Below are 27965 nucleotides of genomic sequence, written 5' to 3'. Positions count from 1 at the left end.
TCTTTCCTCCAAAGAGATAAAACTATATTGCAGAGACAAATATGGAAAAAGATACTCACCATAAGTGCAAACCATTTTACTAGCTTCTCTGAAGAGAAGAATTCCATTAGGAGATGATACATCAAAATTCAAACGCTGGGATCTAAGAAATACAGCAAAAATCTTTATTATATGTGCAGATTAAGAAACCAAATATAGGTTTAAAATGTCCAGCATTATCATTTACTAGAAGCAGCAACAGTATAATTATCTCTTAAAGTGTCATTTCATTCAACTTTTGATAAAATGTGTGCTAATTTTCTCACTATAATGATATGACAATTAAGATGATTTGCTGACTCAAATAGTTCATTTTTTATCAGTCAAAACAATATCCTGACAGCCTATATCACAGATTTTTTGCCCCATCACTTTTCATGCAGTGGTTGGTGGATAATAATAATAATAAACTCCAGTTGTGTATGTGTAAGCTTCTATAAATACTTGGCCATATATTTAGTGAGAGATAGATATAGATATTTACATTTCAGATCTCCTATAGTGCTTGACACACATTTTAAAAACAAAGTGGTAGGAAATCCAGGAACCTTTAATATTACACATGTGCATATCATCTGCCACTTCTAGCATATTGCAAACACATTAAGTTATATTAACAGTTTCCACTGACTGCATATAGCATAAGTAAAGAGAAACAAATCTCTGAAGTTCTATGAGGAAAATTACAGGGAGCTCTACTTCCCTGATTCCTCTAGGTGGTGGTGGTGGTGGTAGTGGTGGGGTGAGGAGAGGAATAGTATGAACAGGGTAAAGGACTAACATGCCATCCTGATGTAGTATTCTCTCTCTTTTTCTCTTTTCTCCACCTAGAAGACTGTCCCAAGGCAAGCATTTGCTTTTTTAACATCATTTTGGCTTTCAAAAAATAATGGCATATTTTAAAAAGGGTTAGCAAAAATATTTCAAAAAGTGAAGACACTGCTAAAGTATTGTTTGCCAAGAATAGAATTGTTGCTTTTCCATGCCTTTTCAAAATGCTTTAGTATAAAGTACAATGATAATCTATCAGAAATATTATCATGCACATTTGACAGCTGGCATACAAATCCTGATTAAAGAAACGCATATGCAAAATTCACACTGGATTCTAGACAAATATAGACAACATTTTCTGAGACAAGAAATTTTCACTAGGTAGCTCTTAGGACAGCTGTGCTAAATAAGAAGTATCTGCCCGTAGCGGACATAAAATACTTTATAATATACAATGCAATAATTTTTTTCCTTTAGTATTAAATATTATATCAGTGATATATAATGTTAATATCAATTATGTGATTGAAAAATTGAAATATAATTTAAAAAGCAAGTACATTTCTAATGTAAAATACAAAACTATCATTTGTTTAATATTTAAGGCACCGATGAGGGTGGTTTTTAAAAAACCTACAGCTTTCAAAAGAATAATACATTTCTTTACTTACCAGGTCTTCTCCCATCACCTCTTGTTTTAGAGTAAAAATTTTAAATTATTGCCGTGAAAAACTCAGCACCAGAGATAAAATTAGAGCTGCAACCCATATTCCTTCCCTGTCTGGATATCTGCCTTCTAAACACGCAGTTTACAAAGAGGAACTGATGAAACAGGACAGCTAAGTGACAGGTAATGTGGCACCAAGTCATATTCACAATGCCACATTTTAAAGAGGTAAACACATTTAGCTTATTGCAGTTGTTCTTTTTTTACCTATATATTTGTTAATACTTATATGTAGAACATTTACATCTGTTGGTCTGTGCAAATTATAAGATCAATTAAGCAATTTCTGAGAAGTGCTGTAGCTGCTATTTCACAAAAATTGTGAGAGCATAAATCTTTCAAATACACACATCTTGACATAAAGAAAGAAGCATAATTTAGAAGCCTCAGAGCTTCTGAGGTAAACAACTATGTGACCATGATTTGCTCTGGAACAGTTTCCTATTCATCAAAAGAAGCATCTCAACTCAGAGACCTCTAAATTTCTTCTCTGCTTTAAAGTTCTATAGAATTGCATTTAAGCAGTGAAATAGTTAAAATAGCTGCCCTACTTCCATTTTGTGCCTTGGAATATTTTGAATAATGGTGGCTGCAGTCTTCCAGCATATTTTAGATTTCCCATAGTTCCCATGTACAACTAAGTATACTACACTTCTTCCTCTTAAAATATTTCAGTTATACATCTCTAATTCTATTTTTACTGAGCACCTTAAGTTTTGGTTCCTGGGTTCTTGCTAAATCCCTTGAAAATGCACACATCAGGAAGGACAGCCTGACCTCTGGAGAATTCTAGATTGTTTTTTTTCACTTCCTGTCACACAGCTTACCTGTTTTGCATCAGTTCTGCCATAAGCTTCAAGATGGGAGTAGTACACGCTGGCTCTCTATACCATCGTTCGACAGCCCTCTGAAGAATGGGAAGATATGTTGGGTACCTTTTACAAAGCCTGTTAAGGAATTTAAGGGTCCAAAGAAATATTGCTACTGAAAATTAGTGCCACTTAAAAAAAAAAGAGAATCCATATTTGGTCTACGTTCATGCTACACAATGGCAATTTTATGCATTGCTCTTCCTAACCTACACAGCTATGCATACATTTTTGGAGGGCCGCAAGTGATTTGCTCTAATTTGCAATAGTCAATACATTATATTGCTTTATCCTTGGCGTACTGTGTAAAAGACACAATGCAAAGTATACGTAGCACATTTAAAGAATTATGCTTAATGTCATAAAAAAGGAAAATAAATTTAGTTGATGAGGATAAAGTTATATTTAGGTTATTATTATCAGTTTCTTGGGAGTACCAAACTACTTAGGAAAAATATTTTTATTATGAAATTTTTAAAATACATAAAAGTAGAGAGAATTAAAAAAAAAAAAACCACATAGTAACAATAAACCCCATGTATCTATCTCCCAGTTTCAAAATTATATTATTCTTCATTTTAAAGTTGTTGACTTGCTCTGCTTGGTCCCATTGTAGCTCTAAGGAGCATCTGGGATGTTGACTTGACGAGAAGCTTTGGGTAACTTAATCTATGCAAGGCCAGTGTTGCTAAAAGATAGTCCCCAAGGAGAAATCTTCAAACATCCTTATTAGTACTAAGGAGTGTATGCCTCTGATAAGTCTATACCAAAGACCATAAGAAACTGGAAAACTCTGACACGGCTCCACTGGCCCTTTAATCTACAACTGGCTACTTCCTTCTAAGTACACAGATAAACATAAGATTAAGGCCCAAAACTACAGCAGAACTCTGACTATGCCTCTGCCTCCACTTCCCATTCTCTTTCCCAATCCTCAAGTCTTTCTTTTTCTGATGTTTTCCAATGGACTTGTCATTTTGTTTCAGATGAAAATTCTGAATGGAATCACTTAATGGTGTTCCTTTTTTGTGTGGTCTGGGTAGAAATCTCCATGATGAAGGAAGGGTCACCATAATTTTCTTCCCTACTCTTAGAAAAAGTTTTCAACTCCCTAGCGTGGCATTTGGGGTCTTTTAAGAACTGGCCCCTGTTTACATGGAGCTCTGCTTCTTGTCACTTCTGCTCTTTGATCTGGACATTCACATCTCCCTGCAAATCCACCAATGCCAACTCTTGGCTCCATTCCTTTAGATTCCTTCTTCTGCTGAACACATTCCTGCCTTTCAATACTTAAGCTCAAGTTTCACTCCCTGGCATGTTTCCTCTATTCTGTCAAAATGCATCAATCGCTTCCTCATCTATATCCAATGAGCACTCTTGACCATACCTCTCTTACAATGCGGTATATTACGGCCAGTTGTTTGTGTTATCTTTCTTCCCTAATAGACAATGAGTTTCTAAAGGCAGAGATCCTACCATCTCCCTACTAATTTCTATTTGTCCCTCAGGAAGCCTTCTTTGACATCACATGAACTTACCCCCCATATCCTCTTACTGGCTTAAGAGTGTATCCTATGTATGGCTGTGGAACTCTATGCTAGCATTATCATAGAACTTATGTATCTCTCCTGCTATAAGCTTTTTGAGGGAAGGCACTATGTACTTATTGTATGTGTGGGCCTGACATAAAGTAGATTTCAATAAGTGTTTGTTGCTATAAGCTTGCAACCTAAAAAAGAAGTGTAGAATATTTGACTATAACTAATTTTTTAACTTCATATTACACTTTGAAGCTTTAGAAAATAGTTTACATAATGTTCAATAAAAACAAGCCCTCTATAAGTTTAAGCATGATGTGTCCTCTAAAAGTGCAAAAAGCGATACTTTCTCCCACTAGAGATACCATGTTAAGACTGAATTTGTATATAATGAAACAATTTCCTCAACAACTATTTACTGAAGTCCTGTTCTATGACAAACACTGTTTTAGACTCTCTGGAGACAGCAGTGAACAAAGCATTAGAAAATCTCTCATGAAATTAGACATTCCTCATGAAATTTATATTCTAATAAGACAAAATATAATATACAATATGCTAGAAAGCACTGTCAAGGAAAATAAAGCGGAGGAAATCAGAAGTGAGTGAATATGTGGGGACGAGGTTTCAATGGATAAAAAAATCAGTGATCTTGATCATTAACTTTGACTGTTGTCAAAATGATAATTTATCGTTTTGTTTTTGTTTTTTTCCTACGTGCTATGGACTATGCTATGGGACAGGGACCCAGAGTTAAGGAAGATATCTTTTATTCTTTTTTTTTTTTTTTTTTTTGAGTTGGAGTCTCACTCTGTCACCCAGACTGGAGTGCAGTGGCCGCTCCTGGCCACTGCAACCTCGACCCACTGGGCTCCGGCGATCCTTCCGCCTCAGCCTTCTGAGTAGCCGGAATTACAGGCATGCACTTCCATGCCTGGCTGATTTTTTGATTTATTGTAGAGATGAGGTCTCGCCAAGTTGTCCAGGCGGGTCTTGAACCCACTCACCTCAGCCTCCCAAGGTGTGGGATTATAGGCTGAGCCACCGAGCCCGGCTATCTTTTATTCCTGGGGAATTCATGCTCAAATCAGGGTGACAGACACATAAAAGGGATGCTTTGGGTAATAAAATTCTGAAGCAGTACCAGCACAGGTGAGAAAACATTCCACCAAGAGATCTTCTGAATACAATCCCAGAGACCATTAATGGAAAAGCTTCTGAAAGGTTCATCACAAAACTAGAAAGACTCAAATCTCAGAACCTCAGAACCACATACATGCCTCTTTGCAAGGCATTCTATAAAGGCATCAGAATCATCATATTTTTCAGAGCACACTGCATTCACTACGGAATAAAGTCAGGAGATATGAGGGGATGCTCTCTTTTCTGTGTGGAATGAGAGTGGTGCCAATTCTAATATGCTTCTGACAGAGGTGACCGCCACAAAGAAAATGAGTGATTACTGGAAAGCAGAGTGGAGGTCTACTAAGCAGGGAGGTTAAAAGGGCTTCAGAGTAAGAATGCCAAGTTCAGATCATGGGGTGAGAATCAGAACCCAATCTAGGAGTTTAATTTTCCAGTGGCCTTGTGAGGACTATGAATATATAGACAGGAAGAATAGAGTGAGAGACCTCTGGTAGAAGAGGCACAGACCTAACTGGGTTTTCACCTAGATCTTCTCAATGAATTCCTAAGGTCTACATCAGGAAAACGAAAAAGTAAAGGCATTAATGATATCCAATGACTTGTAGGATGCCAAATACAAAAAAGGGCAAAGTGTCTCACAACATTCATCCATTCATCCCTCCATTAGTTGTAATTGCTATGTGTTGGACCTCAAGAAAATAGAAATGAGTAAAAATATAGTTCTTTCCCTCTGGGATTTCACAGCAGAGAAAGTATTGCAATATACTAGATGGCAACAAGAGTTGTGAAAAGTGTCAGAAGTTAAGAGTTTGAGGATGTGGTTCCAGAACAGAAAGAGCCTGCCAGTCAGAGCTTAAAGCTGCTCCACGAACAAGCAAACACCTGGACCTTTTTTCATGAAAGGACTGCTGCTGGAAGCCTTTCCTCTCCTGTCTGGCAAAAGCCTATCCATTTATCAAAGCCTAGCCCAACTTTCACTTCTCCTGGGAAGCCTTCCCTGTTTTGCCAGAAACACCCATCTCTCCCTCATACACATTCATATGACCCTTTGCAGTCATCTTCATTATAACCCACTAACATTTAATTGTTTATTAGTTATTTGTATATCCATGAGATAGTGAGCATTTAAAGAGCAATTATCTTATTCATTCTTGCATTACTTCTGCCAGGTACAGAACTGAAGCTCAGAAAATGCTTGCTGAACGATGATTTTTCAGTTTTACTTTCTTCTCTTTTTCAGTTTATCCAACATAATATTGCCTATTACTTTCTTCTGGAATACAATTCTGGTTCTGTTAGTCAATCAAAACTGTATATATTATTTTATACTACCTATGGAATAAAGGTCTAAATTTCTTAGCCTGATATTCCAGAGTCCTAGACAACCTACATTTCCAACCATGAAATAAGTGGTATCTATAACAAAACATCTCCACTACTCCCTTCTTAAACTTGATGTTTACGTCAACTGAAAACCTGTCTTCCTATTTCCACTTGGTCTAATTTTACTTACTTGGTTAGATCAAGGGCAACATCTTCACCTTTCCAGGGCTTTTCCTGATTTGCCAACTCAAAGCAATCACTCTCCTATTTGTATCTTCATTATGGTACTTACCACTTTTCTGTATTTTAGTATAGCCATTTAGGTAGATATCTGACTCATTCTATTTGGGGTAGGATTTGTGTCTGAATAAGTGAGCCAACGGGATTCCTTTGTCTCATTACATATTAAGGAATGGAATGCACAGCCATGGAGTATTTACTTTATGTCACACTCTGTACTAGGCCTTTATATAATCATAGAATTACACCAATTCTTACAACATACTTGTGAGATAAGTATTATTAGTCTTGTTTTATGGAAAACTGTGATTTTGTGATATTAAGCAACTTTCTCAAGACCCACGATTGTTAAGTGGGAAACCAGAACTGGAATCTATGACTGTCTTATTCCAAGGTTTGTGCTCTTCTACATATCTTACTGTCTTGCATTGTCTTTGTATAATGTGTTTATGCATGTTAATAAAGAACACTAATTTCCTAATTAAAAAACAGTGGGCTCAAAGATCAGGTTATGACAATTAAAAGACCAAGTGTGAGAAAATAACGTCCTGTGAATTCTTTTATTTTTTTTCAACTTCCCTCTGTGTGTGTTTGTGTAAATATAAATAAACATATATATTTTTTTGAGGTGGAGTTTCATTCAGTTGCCCAGGTTGGAATGCAATGGTATAATCATGGTTCACCGTTGACTCAATATCGCGGACTCAGGCAATCCTTCTGCCTCAGTCTCCCAAGTAGTTGAAACTACAGGCATGTACCGTCATGCTCAGCTAATTTTCTGTAGAGATGAGGTCTTCCTAAGTTGGCTAGGCTGGTCTCAAACTTCTGGCTCAAGCAATCCTCCTGCTTTGGCCTCCCAAACTGTTGAGTTTACAGGTGTGAGTTACTGTGCCGAGTCTTGGATTTTTGATATTTCAGTTTAAGTATGATCTAGGAAAACTGTAAATAAGCTGATTAAATGCACTGCAAGATAAGGTATTTTCTTATCATGGTATTCCCACCACAAGGTCAAAGAAGTATGTCAATGGTCCTCTTTCAATTCTCCAGTAGTGGAATCATTTATTAGGATGGTTGCTGTGAAGTTTCAGGCAAATTAGTTCTGGAAGGAAATAGTGATAAGCAATGTAGTTTGTGCAGCAGTTAATGCAGTCAGTGTTTATAGAAATGTTTTTGAATTAAATAGCTAACCACTAAAATAGCATTTTATCAAATAATCACCATAAATAAAATGCATTTTGACTTTAAGATGACATGCGCTCTTACAAGATGTTTCTTCTGCATGCTAAGAATTGTATAACAAATTAAAGAACACACATTTATGTGGATAAAAGGCAAATACACTTTTCCCAGCAGTAATGTGGGAATCATCACTGACAGTTTGACATATCAATATTTCAGGAAGAATAAATGACTTTCATATCCATGGTTTTTTTAATCGTACTTATTCATTTTTGCATTACTTGAATACTTTGGAAATAATCTGTACTTTATCACCTGAAACTGCTTAAAATATTTCAAAATATTTTAATAAAGCTTTTTGAATTATCAAATAATGTAACTTTTAAACAAATTTTACTATTATTATAAAGATTTGCTCTTCATCCTTCGCCCAAAGGAAAACTATAAATCTTGTCTCAACTGAATGAACACCATTTATCATATTCATTTTGTTGTCAATACAATTATGAAAAGCCTTTGGCCTTCTCCCAAGGAAGCTGATTTGCTACCGAAACTCAATTATTATAAGCAAGGTCAGTACCAAACCACCCCATTTGGCAATCTAACACAGCTTCCTGCATAACTGACATTTTGCCCTCGCCCCAGATCCTAATAACTTCAACAGTTGTGGTCAAATGAAAGAGACAAAGGTTTGCAGTTCAAAACAAAACATTAACTCCCAAGATTTTCCATTTGCTATTTTCTGCCATCTGCTGGACAAAAGTTTCATTTCAGATAGGCTCCCCACTCCCCCATCAAAAAAAAAAAGGAGCTAAGGAAATAAAATGTGTTTTTAACATTAATTAAGAATTAAATTACAATATTTTCTCTAAATTTTGGACAGTATCAGTTATGGTAGATATTTCTTTGACATGGAAGGGAAGGTTTCTGACACTGATTCTTCATTAAAATTGTTGAAGAGAACAACATGAAACGCTAATTGCTGAACAACATGAAACGTTAACTGCTGAAGAGCATAAAGTTGTCGCTTGGTTTCAAGATCACTATCAATATTACAGTGCCAAAAAAGACTATTATGAATTTTCAAAGAAACGAAAGTTTCGACTTTGGAAGCTGCTAATTTATGTTTAGAGAAATAAAAGGGTCAAGCTGAGTACAGTGGTGCACATCTGTAGTCCCAGCTGTTTTGGAGGCTGAGGTAGAAGGGTTCCTACAGACCAGCAGTTTGAGTCCAGCCAGACAACACAGCAAAGTCCTATCTCTTAACAAGAGGCATAGAAATAAAAGGGTCATATGTAATTCCAGTACAGTCAGTTGAGAGAATTTTAAAACTTCCCATGTTAAAATTGACAATTTCTGAAAATTCACATTATATGCTGACATAAAGCATGTGTATCATTCCTCAATGACACAAAAAATCTTATTGCTAACTCTTCTCTGGGCACATAAATCTGATGAAATAGATTTTAATAGTAACTAAAAATATAAGCAACTACTCAAATTAATGTTTAAAGATGTTTGTAATATGTAGAATTCTCCCTAGAACATGTCTAAATCCCGTTAGTTTATGTTTTTGGCTACAACTGTGGCACAGTAGTTGAAAACTGCCTTTGAGAAGTTTCTTTTGCCACTTAATTTACAAGCAAGTTTGAATATGAAGAGTTGGAACAACGCAACTGAGAAGTAGTGTAACTTAAAGAGTTAATTAGCTTTAAGACTATATTATTCTCATGGGCTCTGATGGTTTCATGTATAAAAAGTATGAAACCATTATAACACTTATGAATTGTATAAATTGTCACTTCTTTTTGAGATCAAAGATGATTCATACAACATATTAAAACATTATTAATAGTCATTTACAACTACTGAAAATGTGCCAGATATACAGAGTGCATTACCTATTTTAATGGTCACAATAAGCCATGATATTAGATTAATTGTTTTCACATGAGAACACTAAGTTTTAGGTGAAAGTACTTGCCATGGTTTATAATACATGAAAAGCTGGGATTTCAAGCCTAGTCTTTCTGATACCAAAAGTCTATGTGCTTTTTTACTCTTACATGACGAAGCATTTCTGCAAAATATTTTTTTTGGGGATCTGTACTAACCCTTGGCAAAGGTAAATTCAAATTTTATACCAAATGAAAAAATCTGGCCATTTATTTCACCCTTTCCATGTCCATTAATTTTCATGATGATGAACAACTGTGGTATGCCGGGTGCGGTGGCTCATGCCTGTAATCCCAACACTTTGGGAGGTGGGAACGAGAGAACTACCTGAGCTCAGGGGTTCGAGACCAGCCTGAGCAACATGGCAAGCCCTCTTCTCTACAAAAAATCAAAAAATTAGCTTGGTGGGTGCGGTGGCGCATGCCTATCGTTCCAGCTACTTAGAAGGCTGAGGCAGAAGGATTGCCTGAGTCCAGCAGGTCAAGACTGCAGTGTCTGTAAGCATGCCACTGCACTTCAACCTGGGGGACAGAGGAGTGACTCAAAAAAAGAAAAAAGAAAAAGAAAAACTGTGGCATGATAAGTTAGGCAACGAGATAAAATGATCTTCCTATCCCTGCTAATTGAGATAGAGACTCAAATCTCCTTGAAAATATCAACTGGTAGGATTCATTGATCCTTAGTAAAGATGTTAGTCAAATTATTCCTTCAACTCCAACATAAACAATCATTTGGGGAAAGTGATTTTTAAGTTGTCAATATTTAATGGCACCAAAAAAGTGACCTCTCTGAGCTGGGTCTCCAAATGCTGTGCTCAGTTATCTGCACTGCTGCCACTGTGCTGTAATTTTTAGCTGATTACACATTAGTTCATTTAGCTTTGTTTCCTCTTCCCTACTGTGCCATACTATTAAATGAAAGCGAAGGGCCTGGCATCCCTCTGTGCACAGAGCTGGTATTGTCACAGTGTAATAAGGATACATCCAGTCAAACAGCATGGTGTAGCTGGTCTTTGTGTTCAGTGCAAAGGCAATCCCTCGAAGATCTCTTGCCAGCCCGATCAACATACGCTGTCAGTGGGAAAGAGACACAGTAATTGATTTTCACGTTAGCGCAGAGCAGATGGAGTAATAATCAGGCAATAATGACCACATATCTGATTTTGATTCATTAGCTAAAATGTCTTGCTCAGATCTCTTTCTATAGAAAACCATAGACTCTTTAAACAAACAGACCATCAAATCTGCTGACCGATTCCACTTTGTTTCTTAGAAATGGAGCTAAGTCATAATTCCAGTAGCTTAGCTAAACATTCAGACTCTTAATATAATTTCTTTCCAAATAATGTTAAATTGGAAAAAAGACCAGAATTGATAATTTCACAAAACAGATATGCACAAGGTTCAGACATTATTTAATAACAGCAAATCTTAATAATATTGGTCTGCATGAAATCAGTCCCACCACACCAATTTAGAGTTCATCCTGAAAAAGCACTGGCATTTATCGATTCCTAATGAATATCCTTACTATCTTTAGGACAAAATAAAACTGGCCAGGTAAACTACTGATACTGTGATATACCCAGAATAGCAGTTGCATTCCCCAAGCAAGGAAAAGGTGTAAGGAAAATGTTCTGTATTTGATATCTTAAGACTTGAATTTTAATCCCAGCTTTAATTAGCTCTCAGACTTTAGGCAGGACAATTTATCAGGCTTAGTTTTCTCATCTATAAAAGGGGCTAATAACGTCTCTTTCGCAGAAGTATTGTGAGAAATAAACTGATGTGAAAATGCCTAGTAGGAGCATGATACATATTCCATAAGCATTTAGTTCTAGAGGAAAAAACCCAAAAACTTGACTCTTGAATAAAAGAGATCTGACTTATACTTTGGACTCCTAATTAAGCTGTCCTTAGGATGATACATGGGAAAGAGAAAAAGAAAACCCGTGAACAGATGCTAGAATGTCAGAACAAAGAGTGCAAATAAACATAATTGCAAAACAAGGGGGTGGGATAATTGAGATATACAACTGTGATGTTTGAAGACACTGTTTCAGTGGTAATATTAGGCCAGAAAGTAGTATCTGAACTTTTCTTTTTACCAAACTTTCTCTTGTCTCACATTTTAGTAATAAATGAAAACCTGTTTAAGAAGAGTTTAAATTATCACTTAGGAGAGATTCTGAATCCTGACCCTCATCTTAATGGCTGAATAACAACATTTCAAAGTAGCAGATAATAGTTTACATTCTCAGTAGTTGGAATTCTCATTCTCCTCACTCTATGTAAAAGGTGATTCAATATAACTGGATGTTGCTTATAAGAATATTCATTTTTTATACTGTTTAATAGTTTATATTATAATGGCTGTCTGAATTTCTGAATCTGAAAACTCTGAATTTCTGTTTCAGCTTCTTTAAATCACTTACTCCTTTTTCTCTCATAACCTCACCATCCTTGTTTTTCTGTAACCAGCTGCCCTCCTTGTAGTTTTGAGTGACTATTTAAGAAACAAAAAACAAAAAAACATTTTGCCCTTTTTATAGCCTTTACAGCACCTGGAACCTGTTCCTCTTTCTCAGCTTTCCACATTACTTACAGCCTCTAGAACAAAATACACCTTCTAAGAAGCATTCTTCTAACTATTCTATTCTGACTACTTGACTTTGTAGTCTTTCTATTAAAGTGGCCATTTTGCTCCATTTTTATTATGTATGCTTACAAGTTTCAGACTATTCTTCAAGTAATCTTATCATCACTGTACTCGGATCAGTTGTACTTTCTTTGTACCTAGTACAAAAGGCTCTTAATAAAAAAATTTAGGTTATTTATCCTCATGATCTAAAAAAGGTTAATTGTTATTTCAGCACAATTTTTCTTCTTATAAGATGCCAAATTAATAGAAGTGCTCTAATTGACTCAAATCTGTGGGTTTTTAAAAATGCAGTACAATGTAGCTATGAAATTGTATCAATGTTTTAGTCTAAAAAAAGTTACTATAGGGAAGAAGCGTACAATAACTAAATGTATGTTTTATATAAATTCAACTGGACAGAAAAATGCAGTGTTAATGTGAATAAGAAATAGATTCCTTTTGCTCAAAAAATATCTTTTATTTCAAAGCAGTAGCGAATGCTGTAATTATCTACACAGATAAACCACTAAGAGAGTCTTTTCTCAATAGACAAAACATACCCAGCTCTGTTATGAGACAGAAAAGCTGCTAACAAGGAGCTCAACCAGGTTACTAAATAATCCAAGAGAGGGTAGTGATCTTATTGAAATTTAGGGGAGGAGGAGCCATAGTTTACCATCTCATTTAAAATAGTACAAAGAGGTTTCCTTTAAAAGTTGCCTTTCTCCTTTGGTTGGTTAACACTAGGCTGATCCAATCTAGTAGAGAGGCTCCTGTGTTTTTAGAGAGGCTGTTTTGGGGAGTGGGATGGTCTGGGGATCTAATCCTATGGATTTCTTTTTTGGATAGTTAAGGAGAAACTGCTGAGTGCTTTAGTCTGCTGCATGGTGAACTTGTCTGTGTGCCAAGTGTGAGATGAATGGGCTGGGAAACAGCTGAAACGAGGCTCCTTCCACCCTGACCCCCAAAACAGGGTTTCTAATGGAAAGTCTGACAGACCCTTTACTGTAGTGGCACTACTGGGGGCAGCTATAATATTATCCTCATAATTCTACTATATAATAACAACAAAGAAAAAGAAGGTTAAGGGTCATTGTGCTTTGTCTTTAGAATTAAGATGGCTGTCTTCATCCTTATAGCATACTCTTAATTCTGAAGACACATCTTAATAACCTCTAAATAGTTCCAACAAAAGAGCCGTGTCAGAGGAATGAGCAGGCCCCAAGGTGTTTCAACTGGAGTGTTTTCATCTGCCTTTATTGCTCTATCCCTCTCCAGAATTAAGGCAATAACCTGTGATAAATTATTCAGGAACTGCTACAGGGATCAAAGCAAAATCATTCTGTTAAAGTGCTGTTTGCAACATTTGGCACTTAGTGCGAAAACTTTTAATGTGTGCATGCTGAAAATCAAGGATTTTAAATAATTTAACATTGTGGAGTTTTTACGAAGAGACTAAAGATAGCAGGTTCCTATTTAACTGCTCCTCTTTCTCTGAGAAGTTTTCATTCATTTTCCTTAAAACCAATGACGTCATGGGCCAAATAAAAAATGATGCATGAGTCAGAGAAGTATTGGACTATATTTTACTACGAATACAATCGCAGGGGGAAAACATATATTTTGAAATAATACTCTAAAGCCAAGATTTGTCACGGTATTTTTTTTTTTACTTTTCCCTTTACTTTGAAGAGAAAAACCCAAGACAAAAATTCAATATTTTCTTCAATTCTATTAGGACTAAGTAAGAAAACAAAGCTATACATTCTTAAATTTAAGAGTTTAGCAGCATTTTCTCCTCTCATAACTATATTTCAATTTGGCAACATAAGTCCTTAATGTTTAAGTTCATCCTAAAATCTGCATTTGAAAAATATCTATAAATAGGGAGTTAGAAAATCTTGGTAAGGGTTGCAAATTAAATGAATTTGGCAGTCCTGTGGCATTTTCAGAGAGATATTTTAACAGCATCACCTCCTGTGGATTGGAATACTAAATACTTTATTGAAGAACAAAACAGAAATGTTTTTATCTCTAGTACTTGCAAAATGAAGTACCTGAAAGCACTTTTGTATGTATTATTTATTCATCATGATAGAAAAATAGGCTTAACCTAATAAATTACATTTAAAAGCATTTAGTGCAAAAGTTTTGTTTATGATAAAGCAACAGATTTAGTTCTTTATCGGTAGCTTAAAGCACCAAGTTTTCTTTATACAAATTAGACAGATGGTGCTTACAGTAGAATTTACTAAAGGTCTGTCACAACAAATGCAGCCAAGCTGCATATTTAATCACTGCAGAATCTTGTCTACCTGCAGCTGCCAACTGCTAATCCAATTTCCCTGATAAATGTGGCAAGAGACACGATCAGCAATAAAGAGCATCTAACTCCATTTTCCTGCAGGGCGTCTTTTGATGAACATTTAGGACGGAAGCACGGAGTGCACTGTGTGGCCTTGGTTCGTGGCAGCTGCATGCATTCTGAGGCACAGTTCTCAGGTTACTCACTTAATTCTGCCACTATCATTACGTTGCTATTGATCTCAGTAGCTGTTGCCTACACAGCATTACTCTAGATGAAGCTGAATCAGGCAGTTATCATGCATCAAACTTGCTCAAAAGCCTGGAGATTTCCCCTTAATTACTTGTGATTTTATTTGCAAATACCGTTAAAGTGTAATCAAGCAGTCACTTTCCAGGGTCGTTAAGAACTTGCTGGTTTAGGGATATATCACTGGAACTCCATTAAAAATGACTGTAGGAAGACGGTTTCTATCAAACTAGATGGGATTACATCAAAACAGGCTTGGAATATAATGGAATATTCAAATGAGAACATAATTTTTATAAAGATGATGCTTTTCAACTTCACTGTTTCTTTTTGATAAAGGGCAATAGCCACCTTAAAGCTGCAAAGATTTTGTTGGTAATTAAAAGTATTTGGAAGACATCTAAAAGATGTAGCTGGGCAACCTCTCGGTCCCTTCCTGCTCTAGAAGCTTTTCTGTCCTCTCAATAAATCCTACTTTCTTAAAAAAAAAAAAAGATACAGCTAACCTGAGTGAAAAGTCTGGTGAAAGTTTTTAGGAAGACTATAAACACACACAAAAAATCTGTACAAATCTGTTTGGTTTTAAAGTTCTATGACTATGTCATACTGATAAACATTCATTTCAAAAACTATTTTAAATTAGAAGATATAGCATTAGCTAATTATTTTTGATAGAAAAATTACATAAAAATAATCACCAAAGGCCACCATTTTCCTCTTTGGCTTCGAATAGCTAATTTTTTTCAGGAAAGAGAAGCCATGCAAAGGATGGTTAATGTTTCCAAATATTTCAAATGACAATAAAATATATGACTCAAGCATCACCAGCAAAGGTGTTCACATTCTCTGGAGTGCATTTATTAGTCTGTTAAAAATAATAATCAGTGTCAATTTATTTAATATTGTTCCAATACATTATAATTTCAGGAGATATTATTTCTATTTAGCAGACCGTGTGCTTCCCATCCCCCACCTTAAAATATGGAGCTGTTTTGTCACAGACAGCTTGCTACACTTAAGGATTTTACTAATAAAACATAATGTTGTCTTAGATATTATGACTGTTGCCACAGCTGAACTGACTTGTCAAATCAATCCTAATATGGCTCCCACAGGCACATAAAAACCTTATTTAGCTATCAGTTATCCTAATCACTTTGTTCAGTTTAAGAATGCAATACTTCAAGACCAGTTCCTATTTATACATATATGCCTAGCCATTTAATAAAGTCTTGATTTATATAAATTCTTGTTTAAAAAATATTTAGAGATTTAGTGTTTTATCATGTGTATGTTTGTGCATTCCTCCATATAGATATACTGAAACACACCGTGCAGGGTAGTTGAGAGAACAGAGATGTTTAAAGTGGCGTAACCATGAGAAATATTCTAATATTAAAGATAGTAACTACCACAGGAGACAAATCTGTACCATCTAATTCTAAACAAACTGACCAAAACCATTTGCTGGCCTCAAAGCCCATTTGTATAAGAAACTAGAAAAGTGCTTAGATAAAAGTACAATTCAAAAGACACATGCAATTGGGAAAGAAGGTCCGAGGAGGCACAGAGCACATGCAGATATGCAAAACCTTTTTCTGGAACCAGCTATCCCAGAAAGAACAAAATGGTCTTTCCTCATGTTTGGAAACAAACCCACCTTTACATCTTCTTGTTTAAAGTTGTTGTTGAATATTTGTAACACTGTTTCAAAAGTAACTGTAAGAGGTAGCATGAAATTCTCAAATTCATCCTCATCTTCGCCTATCAGAGAAACAAAAGGGTCACCATGGTTTAAAATGCATGGTATTGTACATCAGCCTCAGCACTGAGTGCTTCATTCAGGCTTAGAAATGTTCCCAAGAAGGTGTCAGGCTGTATTCACATCCATGCCACATTTTGTGTTTTGGCTCATTGAATATTCTGGTGTTTTGCCTTCTCTTTTGCACCAAATGAAATAGCAAAATTACTTACCAGCCATTTTTTTTCTGGCTCTTTATTGGATCTAACAGATTAATGCCCCAGGCATCTCAGTCCTTTAGCTCCTAGGGCCCCTAGAGCTTCCTTAGTGCCTCAAGGAAGGCCACTTTCAAAGACTGAGAGACAGGGTCCTTTTTTTCTCCTTCTTTTTAGGTGCCAAGGCCCTAAAGGGCTCACAGACTCAGGTGCCCAGATAGCTCTAAGTTATTATTCTCTTTTATTTATGTTCTTTTTATTAATTTGTTAAATACATGGCAGGGAAACTTTTATCTGCCAAAAAGGATAGGGTCCCTTATGAATCATTTGGATTTTAAATACATTCTCCATGGGTACACTTCTAATACTAAGCTTCCTTTTTTTTTTTTTAAATAGAAAAGAGGGAAAAGAGAAATTTCCTATTAATTTTTCACTTTAAAGGTAGACTGTAACTTCCTTAAGGATATTGTCAAAACAGGAATCTTTACTTCATACATGGATATACATAACTGATAATCTATACGGTATTCTTTTCAAAAGGGGCTTCTTTTAAATAAGAAATTGAATTCTCTTATTCATCCCATGCTACAGGGAGCTACAAGCCCCACTTTACTAAAGAAACGGCAGAGAAATGTTAGGTGTCTTGCTTAAGGTGGCATACTTAGTTGGAGGTACAACTGTATGGTTCAGACCTCCTGATTTCTTTGCTTCTTTATAGAGTTTTGTTTTTTTTTAATGGAACATTAGAGAGGAAATAAGCTCTCAGAGACGAGACCAGTGGTCCTCAAAGTTTGGTCCTTGACCTACAAGCATCAATATCACCTGCAAACTTGTTAGACACAAATTCCCAAGGTTCCATCCCAGAAGTACGAATCAGAAACTCTGGGGGTGGGGTCTAGCAATTTTGTTTTGTTTTAACAAGTACTCCAGGTGATTCATATGCCTGCAAATGCTTTAGAAACACTGCTTATACACCATTTTACAGACAAAGAAACTGAGGTCTTGGCAGGATCAGGAGGATCCCTTGACTTTTAAGGAGTGGCTGAACTGGCTGAGTGATCTTTTGTGATTTCTCTCTTCCCTTCAACCTCACATACTTTGTTTCAGAAGTCAAACAGACTGGGAGACTTAATTTTGTTCACAAAGAGATGCTGAAAAGCCAATGAGTCTTTTCTCATGTGCTGTTCTAGACACAGGTCAGGTCCTGGGTGAAGAGTAAAGCAGATCAAATTATAATCCCCTCTCTATCAACTGGCTATGTGACCATGTTATTCCTCTTAGATGCACCCTCCTCTGTCAACTGTTGATAACGTTAGACCTATACAGATAATATTTTTATTCTTCAGGTCAAATGATATCTTTCTCAATGTCTAAGCTAATCTCTCTCAAGTCCCAACTGAGTCCTCTCCCTTTGAACTCCCATAACATTTTGTCTGATTTGTTAGTATACTATCAGTCTGCTTTGTATTGCAGATATTTAAGCGTATATCTAATAATAACAACAATGGCACCTACATTATATCACCACTACCATCATTTTATCAGGGTTACTGTGGGAATTAAATGAGATAAAATGTATAATGTATATATATAACAACCAGCGCTACAAGCATATACTGATGTTATGCTCAGATCAGCTTCTGCAGAGCTGAGACTGCATCTTTTTGTGTTTCTCAGTGAGGGAGAATGATGTAGGGTTCTGCAGTCAACAGGTCCAGGTGTCTAACACCACCATATAATGTTTACCTTTGGATACCTTACCACTCTGAGTCTCTGTTTCTTCATATACATAAGGATAAAAAAGTACCTATCTTTGAGGGTTATTGTAAATATTGTTATAATAATACATGAAAAACAGAAGATAATAAATAGTAGTTGGTAGTGCTAGTTATTATATTATTAGCACAGACAGAGCCTGGCATATACTACGGAAATACTGTGTTTGCATGAAAAGTAGTTGCTCAATAAAGGTGAATTTTAAAAAGTCCTTATTTCTTAACACCTGATATAGAATAATATAATAAATAAATGAAGTAAACCTTATCAAATCTTAAAGTCATTATATATGTACATTATATTTATGCCATGTAATCTTACTCTTCTAAAACATTTTTTTAAATGTGAAATTATTAATGAGAACAGTGACAATTATCACCATAGGTATATAAAGGTGCTAGAAACAATAAATACTTTGAATTTAGAAAGTTTGTCTGAACTTAGCTGGGTGTGGTAGCATGTGCCTCTGGGAGAGTTGCTTGATCCCAGGAGTTCGACATCAACCTGGGCAACACAGCAAGATCTTGTTTCAAGAAGGAGGGAAGGAAGGGAAAGAAAGGAAGGAAGGAAGAAAGACAGGAAGGCAGGCTGGCTGGCTTATCTAAGCTTGAATGTTAGCCATCTGCTTTTGGGTAAAGTCACTTCACTCATCTATGCCTTAGTGTCCTCATCTGTAATAAAGAGACCCAGTATTTACTTCATAAAGTTAGCTGTGAGAATTAAATAAATGACAAAACATCTGTAATTCCCCTTGCTAAGTGCCTGGCACTTAACAAATGGCAACCATTAGCACTTTTGTTGTCTTGAGTTTAACATGGACTTAGAGAGGTGATTATGGTAATCAAAAAAAGTATGAATACAAGCTTGTCAGTCCAGTACCCTTCTTTTGGGAACAAAGCTTCTCTAAGGTAAAGATGTTTATTCAGAACAAAGACCAATTTACAATGGCAACATTTCAACTCCTTACTTAATATTCTGAGCTACAGATCAACAAACTTCCTCACTCCACCTCATTCACCAATCAAATTTTGAGGCAAACAGAGATAACAGGAGCACAAGACACAAGCCACCAAAATGTGCAAGAAGAAGTCAGGGAGCAAATACTATAAAGACAGTAATATGAGCAGCAATTCCATTTAAATGTCACTTCCTCAGAAAGGCCTTCCCTGACCACTCTATCTAAAATGATATCCACAGTGCCCCCGACCCTTATCACTTTCCCATCCCATAACCTGCTTTACTTTTCTAGTGGGACTTACTATGACTGGCTATTAATTTACATATTTATTCACTTATTGTTCATTGTCTCTACTAGAATATAAGTTCCTTGGGGGAAAAACATAGTCTATTTTGATTAAGGCCATATCCCCAATGCCTTGAATAAAGTCTGGCACTCAAGAAATATTTGTAGAGTGACTAAGAGTAACAACAGTTACATCCTGGTGCTTACATGCAGGCAATTAATTTGGTACTTTATTTACCTTAAAAACACTTATGTGACTATGTTCACAGCACTGCTGCAAGTCATTAATGGTCTCAACAATCCCAGGAAGTTGCTTGATTTCCTTTGTTTTACATGTGAACAGAGAGGCTCAAAGGAGTTAAGCAGTTTGCCCAACGTCCTCCAGTTGGTAAATGTCAGTGAGTTAGGATCCCTAATCAGGTCTGCTTTACTCTCAAGTTCATGCTCTTCCCTTTATGGTTCTGATAAAGTGGAAGGCATCAGAGGTGGGGACTAAAGTTATTGTCACAGAATCCTGAATTTGGAGCTGCATAAAGTCAGAAGACGATGAAAAACAATCAGTGTGGTTCTGATGAGGAAAAGAGAATTCCTAGGCAATCATTTGAGTTTAAGGTAGACAGATGTGAGCCACTGGTGCATCATTACTACAGAAATGTTTATGTTTTAGTTAGCACTGTTCCTTCATTATTGCAAAGTAATATGCTGCACTACTTAAGCTGGAGAGCTGGACATTTTTTGTTTACAACATACAAACAACTTTATACAACATCTATTAAAGATTTTTCCTCATTTGTTTTACCCATAGAAGTATCATATGCTATTTCTGATGTGAAAGAAAAAACCAAGAGCTCACTGTCTTTTAACTTCATATTCAAGTATGCACTCATATATTTAGTATGCCAAATGTGATTATTTTATGACTAATAATTGAAACTGCCAGATTTTTCTAACAATATAAAGGTCCAGAAACCAATATGATTTGAAGGTAAAATGCCAATTTATAGACAAATATTTTTATTTCCATCAGGAAAATGTAAGTTCTTGGTCATGCATAGGTAAAAATAATAAATTCTTCAGCTTTTAGTTAAAACCCAAAGCTAGTTACCTACACTGGGTTTCTGAGTATTTGATTCAACAGAAAGTTATTCATTTTCTAAGTTCTAAACATTTTTTTCCTTCAGAGAAGTCATATTAAAATACAGTAGTAGCTCTTTCAGTACGTTGGCTGTCAGATATTTTATTTGTGGGGCATTTCATTTATTATCTTGTACAATTTAAAACTTCCAGTAGTGGACTTGGGAGGCTGAGGTGGGAGGACCACTTGAGCCCAGAAGTTCAAAGCTACAGTGAGCCATGATTGCACCACTGCATTCCAGAGACTCTGTGTCTCAAAAACAAAAACAAAACCCTACAGTGGTGGCAACTTAAATGGTACAACCAATGTAATATGGTTCAGTCTCTGTGAAAACAGTTTGGCAGTTACTCAAAAAGTTACAGTTGCCATTTGAGCTAGTAGTTTCACTCCTAGGTAATTACCCAAGAAAACAATGTCTATGTCCACACAAAAAACTGGTATGCAAATATTCATAGCAGCATTATTTCATAATAGCCTAGCCAAAAGGTAGAACCAACCCAAATGCTCATCAACTGATAAATGGATAAACAAAATGTTAGTACATCCTGGTCAGATGCAGTGGCTCACACCTGTTATCCCAACACTTTGGGAGGCCAAGGTAGGAGGATCACTTGAAGCTAGGAGTTCAAGACCAGCCAGGACAACATAGTGAGGCTTCATCTCTACAAAAATTAAGAATAAAAATTAGCCAGGCATGATGGTACATGCCTGAAGTGCCAGGTACTCAGGAAGCTCAGGTAGGAGAATCTCTTGGGCCCAGGAGTTTGAGGCAGCAGTGATGACTATGCCACTGCACTCCAGTCTGGGTAACAGAACAAAACCTTGTGTCTATGGAAAAAAGGAAAAACATGGTACATTTATATACTGAAATATTTAGCTAAAAAAGGGAACAAAGTATCAATACATGCTAAAACATGGATACACCTTGAAAACATTATGCTAAATCAAAGAGGCCAGATATATAGGCTACAAATTGTATGATTCCACTTATATTACATGTTCAGAATGGGCAAATCCAGAGACAGAAAGGAGATTATTGGTTTCCAGGGGATGGGGGGAGAGAGAGGAAAAAGGAGTGGCTACTTAACAGTATAGTGATGAATATGTTCTGGAATTAGATAATTTGTGCTGGTTGCATACCTTGTGAATATTCTTGCTATCCCAAATACCACTGAATTACATACTTTAAAAGGGTGGATTTTATGGTATGTTGATTAAAAAACCAACAGAAATCTGCTTCCCCCCAAATGTATACTAAAACATTGAAACCCATTTCCTCAAACTTGAATGCAATAGCAGCTAAACTACTGGAGAGCTGGGGGAGTGGGCAAGGAGGAACACGTAATAGAAATCATTATGGTGATTACAAACTATGGTAGCCAACAGTAACATTTATTGCATGATACATATTACATTGCAATAGTGATAGGTCAGTATGGAAGGTAGTATAATGATTCCCTCAAAGATGTCTGTTCTAATCCTTGGAACCTGTGAATATGTTAGGTAACATAATAAAGTTGCTAATCAGCTGAGTTTAAAAGTGAAAATTATTCTGGCTTATCCAAGTGGGTCCAATATCATCGTAAGGGTCCTTAAAAGTGGAAGAGAGAAACAGAAGTAGGAGAACCACCAAAATGGCAGCATGAGAAAGAATCGGCCTGATGCTGCTGGGGAAAGGGAGCTGTGAGCCAAGGAGAAAGCAGGATGTCTAGAGAAGCTGCAAAAGGCAAGGGTACAGATTCTTCCCCAGAGCCTTGCTGACACTTTGATTTTAGCTCACCGAGACCCATTTTGGACACCTGACCTCCAGAAGTGTAAAATAATATATTCGTATTGTTTAAGCCACTGATTTGAGTAATCTGTTACAGTAGTAATAATACAGTAACAGGTCTCCAGTTACGAAGCTTTGCTCTAAACTAAGAACAATTTAGAGAGACAAAAACGAGACACAGAGGTATGGGATACAGAAAAGAATCCATTTAAAACCAAATAACAATGGGTGATCTCAGTAGAGTTGTTAGCTTTACCAGGTCTAGGCCCAGATCATCTGCTGTTTACCAATGCTTCATTAGGATAGCACCTCTAAGTTCTAAAGTAAGACTTTGAGAAATGTGCTTAGCTGGTCCCTTAAATTTGAGCCAGAATTTGGTTTTCATTTTAGTTTCCCTCTAAACTGTCCAGGAGTTATAGCTAGCTTTGAAATGACTTGTGGCTTCAGGCAGGGCAGGGTATTTTAGTATCTGTCAGAAAGTGTCATCAGCTCTTGCTTCCTTAGGGAAATAATAGCCCCAAATACTGAGGGCAGAGTAGACTCATTAAGAATACTGAACTTGTCTCATTTTGAGGTCCCAGTGGCAGTCAAAGCTTCTAAAGTGCATTCAATAAATGTGTTCCTTAATTAATATTCTCTAAGAACTTGCTTTGTGATAGGAATTGTTCTAGGCCCTTCATATCTTTATCTTTTTTAAACCACATGACAACTCTTCAAGGTAGATTTAGTCACTTAATAGATGAGAAAATTGAGGCTCCACGCAATTCCTCTCCCTAGAGAACTGGAATTTTTATTTTAGTTTCCAGAAGAAAAATATACTGCTCATTGCAGACTATTGCTACCCCTTTCCTAAACCTAACCCTAACCCTAACCCTAACCCTAACCTTAACCCAAACCCAAAAAGCCTCATCCATGAAGCATCTCATTCCCTGAGGTGTTCTGGACTGTCTACCCTCAAAACCAGGTAAGTTATTAAAACTGGATCTGGACTTAATGGGCTGCTTTTTGCCTACAGGGCCAGCTAATTAGTCTTAATTATCTCATTATAGATTTTAAGTATTTCCAGCTGCTTCTTTACCCCTTTCTGCCCACTCTCCCAACCCCCACGTGTCTATTTTCCAGACAGTCTCTGCTAAGTCATGGACACAGGTGATATATTGATGTATTCTTCCTATCTATCAGAACATTAGCTGTTTCTGATCAAGCCCTTCACTTGCTAGACCTTGCTGGGATGTTAACCTCTGTGTTCCATTATCCATGAGAAGATATATGCATTGGCCAATTATTAGACATAAGAACAAATTTTAAAAATTACATTTGATTTTCACTGCCTATTGAACTGTAAAATATCTTTATAGGGAAAATAATAAACGTGGGTCTATTCATTTATTTCATAGAAGCCCCAAAAGTAATTTTTTCTCCTTTCCTTCTGGCTCCCTCAAGGCCCAAATCAATCATTTGGTCCAAACAGTTCAAATAAAAATGAAGAAAAAAATTACATTTCTTAATTGACTGAGAAGGTGAAAGGTGAAGAAAGTTTAGTAAAAGTGGGTGAAAACATGTGGTCAGAGGGCTACCACTCACATGATGGATGTTGGTCCAGTCACTAACACCTGTTTATTGTGGACTGTTCTAAGCATCAAATAAGATAATGTATGTAAAAGATGTTTGCAAACTATAAGTCTGTAAATAAGTGCTAGCTGTTACTAATAAAGAAAAGGAAAACCTTCCTCCCTTGGTGTTTTTACTTCTATCTTTAGTAGCTATTTCTTGAATACCTTTCCCTTTTTATTCAAGTCATTTATTAAATTTAAGCCAGTGATATTTCCAGATGTCACAAAAGTATACAGATACTATCCCTCACCTCTCAAGGCAGAACTATCTCTTAACAGTCATAAATACCATTTTAGTATTAGTATCCCCCAGTCATTACAAATATGACTGCTCCTTAGAGTTTAAATACCTGAGGAATGCATTGCTCACTCAAATCAAATCACGTAGTTTTTTCATCTAAGTATAGTTAAAATAAAGTGCAATCATGAAATGCTCAAGAAAAAATAGGCAGGCATGGTGCCTTGTACCTGTAATCCCAGCACTTTGGGAGGCTGAGGTGGGAGGATCACTTGAGACCAGGAATTCAAAACCAGCCTGGACAACTTAGCGAGATCCTGTCTCTACATGGTGGTACAAGCCTGTAATCTTAGCTACTCAGGAGGTTGAGGTGGGAGGATTACTTGAATCCAGGAGTTTGAGGCTGCCATGAGCACCTGGGCAACAGAGTGAGACCCTATCAAGAAAGGAGGGAGAGGGAGAGGTGTGGAGGTGGAGGAAGAGGGAGGGGTGAAAGGGATAGGGACAGAGAGAGTGACCGCGAGAGGGAGAGGGAGAAAAAATGTCCAAGGGAAAAAAAACAACTGCGGTTCGTAAAAACTTAATTTGCAATAAATACTTTTTAGTTGTTTACAAAGTGAACAGTTTTGTTATAGCTCTTTCCCACACTTTCCTTCTTCAATATATGTCAACTGAATTCACCTTCATTCAAATTAAACAAAATAAAAGGTTTTTATTTATTCAAGTATTTTATACTGAATAGCTCCCTGGAGGCTCTCCATTTACTGGCTTGGGTAATACTATCTTTCTTATAGTTTATTAGATCGACAAAGTTAATTTCAAATAACCTAGGGAACTTTAAGTGATTCTTGGAAGGGCTAACATGCAAGCACATATGGCTAGTCAACCATTTATTTTTCTGCATGTGTTCTATCTTGTGAAGAGACTTTTTTTGCACTTATTTTGACAATTTCTTGGAATACAAAAAATAAAAATAAAAACCACCGCCAACATGTCTTACATATTTTGAAACATCATCATTCTAATGATGAAATGCTTTCAATTCTGTTCTTATACAAGTGAACATTTTGTCTGGTTTAGCTAAAGCAATTTGATACAATGGTATAACTCTTTATCGCTAAATTGTGCCCCTACCCCCCATTGTAATCCAAAATATAACCTGGGGTACACAACATCTAATTAAATTCATACAAAGTGCAAATTATTGAATAGAAACCAAAATGTATTTCAAAGTAAATATCAATTAATGTGACACCCAATTTCTTTCCCTTTTTCTAAACACTCCAATGTTCATGGTTTATACACAAAGCATATTCAATTGTTTCTGTAGGATTCAATTAGAATATGCTTTATATTTCTATCCAAAAATCACATCCAATGCTTTTGTAAGAAGGTAGGTTATGTGTTTTTCTATTTGATTCTGACCCTCACTCCTACTCCCCAAAATCAGTGCTATAAAAAGGCTGTCCTCAATTTTTTTTGAGAAGGAGTCTCGTTACCTAATATATTTATTCATTTAATTCATGAACCTGTGCTGCTTTTGACAACAGCACTGTCTTTTTCTTCCTTGTTTCCACGACACCGAACAGACAATAGAAAACTATCAAGCCATATATACAGAAATTCTGACAGCAACATTCCAGTCAACTTAGTTTGTGAGACAAGGCATCAAATAATAAAAACTGTGTCCAACAACACTCAACAAATCATCATCTATAAAGTAATAACACTTTGAACAGAGAGCAATAAGCAACTAATCAGGCACAAGAGTGGCCAAGTGTAGCTAGTCACTTGTGAAAGTAATCAGCCACTTGATTTGTTTTGTCTTAGAGAGGTCAAAGCTACTTTCAGAGAGAACGTGGTAGTCAGAGCTGACTCCAGAAATCACGATGATGGCATCTTGGTTACTGTATGTTTGTCATTCATTCAACAAGTATTTACTGAGCATCTGAAATGGAGAGACATTGGTGCTAGACAAAGTGCATAACTTACAGATGTTCAAGATAATCTGGGAATAAGAGCAACTCTGGTTCTTAATAAGGGAAAGAAGTTCTGCTAATTTATACCACAAATCATTACTTGATTATTTTAACTATTACTTCATGCTTGTAATATAATTTAATCATAAAAAGTAAAAATCATTGATAAATTAGGAAGAATTTCTTTTCAAACATGTAAATGTTCCGTGAGAGTAGTTGCTATGATTTTAAATTTTAATCTATATCCAGATTCAGCTGACTTATATTGAACATCTACCATGCACCAGGCATGTCCACCAAAGCCTATCTCCTTCTGTTTCTCTCAAGACATCTAAAAAGTGCTATGGTATAATAGATACTTAAAAGAATTTGAAGTAAAATCATCACTTGATCCTTTATATTGTTACGGGCTAAATATTTCAAAGGAATCTAATCCTGGGAAATCTAATAAAATCCTGTTATTCAAATTATATATTTTTACTTCAGTTTCTTATACCTTACAATTTACATTAAGCAATACCACAAAAAAGCAAATTTGCTTTTAAAAAACTGCAATGCAGGGTCTTTCTGGGCATCATCATGAATCTCAATTATCAATGCGATGATAAGTACAGCAGTGCTGTGAATACAGCCTGTGCTGTCTTCAGGCTAGGTTATCGTATTGCTTAACCTGTTGCAGATACAGAGGGGGAACGAATGGTTCCTTTGTCTGTGATGACCATATGAAAAAGGAAATCTAAGTCCATTCACTTCCAGGTTTTTAAAATGTGAGTGAAACTACTTCAAACTACTTCAAAACTAAGTAAAACTACTTCAAAAAAAAAAAAAAAAAAAAAATCTCCAGAGGCCGGGCATGGTGGTTCATGCCTGTAAGCCCAGTACTTAGGGAGGCTGAGGTGGGAGAATTGTTTGAGCACAGGAGTTTGAGATCAGCCTAGGCAACATAGCAAGACCTCGTCTCTACAAAAATAAAAAAATAAAAAAATTAGTCAGGTGTGGTGGCATGCAGCTGTAGTTCCAGTTACTCAGGAGGCTGAGGTGGAAGGATCACCCAAGCCCAGGAGGTTGAGGCTGCAGTGAGTTGTGATCATGATACTACCATTGCACTCCAGCCTGGGCGTCAGAGTGAAACTTTGACTTAAAAAAAAAAAAGCAAAAAACCAGACAAAACTCCTCCAGTAATTTCTCTTTAGCTTTGGTCCTCCCATTTCTTTCATTCTATGTGACAGGGTTATTAAAAAAGCGTTTTTAAGGCTGGGGGGAAAAAAA

At 36.2% G+C, this 27965-nt stretch overlaps 1 protein-coding gene across 1 annotated transcript in view; it reads right to left on the bottom strand.

Annotated features, from left to right (window-relative positions):
- Window positions 1–27965, bottom strand: part of LOC103260770 (ran-binding protein 17) — a gene marked incomplete at its 3' end in the record, with an annotated part of 71652 nt that overhangs the window by 27309 nt on the left and 16378 nt on the right. Inside the window, exons 5-8 of the mRNA XM_008058424.2 lie at window positions 16646–16749; window positions 10773–10861; window positions 2368–2475; window positions 60–142 (exon numbers count right to left, since the gene is read on the bottom strand). Of these exons, the coding sequence (XP_008056615.2) occupies window positions 60–142; window positions 2368–2475; window positions 10773–10861; window positions 16646–16749 (384 nt within the window). The remainder of the gene's footprint in view (window positions 1–59; window positions 143–2367; window positions 2476–10772; window positions 10862–16645; window positions 16750–27965) is intronic.

Source organism: Carlito syrichta, unplaced genomic scaffold, assembly GCF_000164805.1.
Source record: "Carlito syrichta isolate Samal-C Ts95f unplaced genomic scaffold, Tarsius_syrichta-2.0.1 Scaffold303335, whole genome shotgun sequence".
Lineage (NCBI taxonomy): Eukaryota > Metazoa > Chordata > Mammalia > Primates > Tarsiidae > Carlito > Carlito syrichta.
This window is presented reverse-complemented; position numbering and strand designations above follow the sequence as displayed.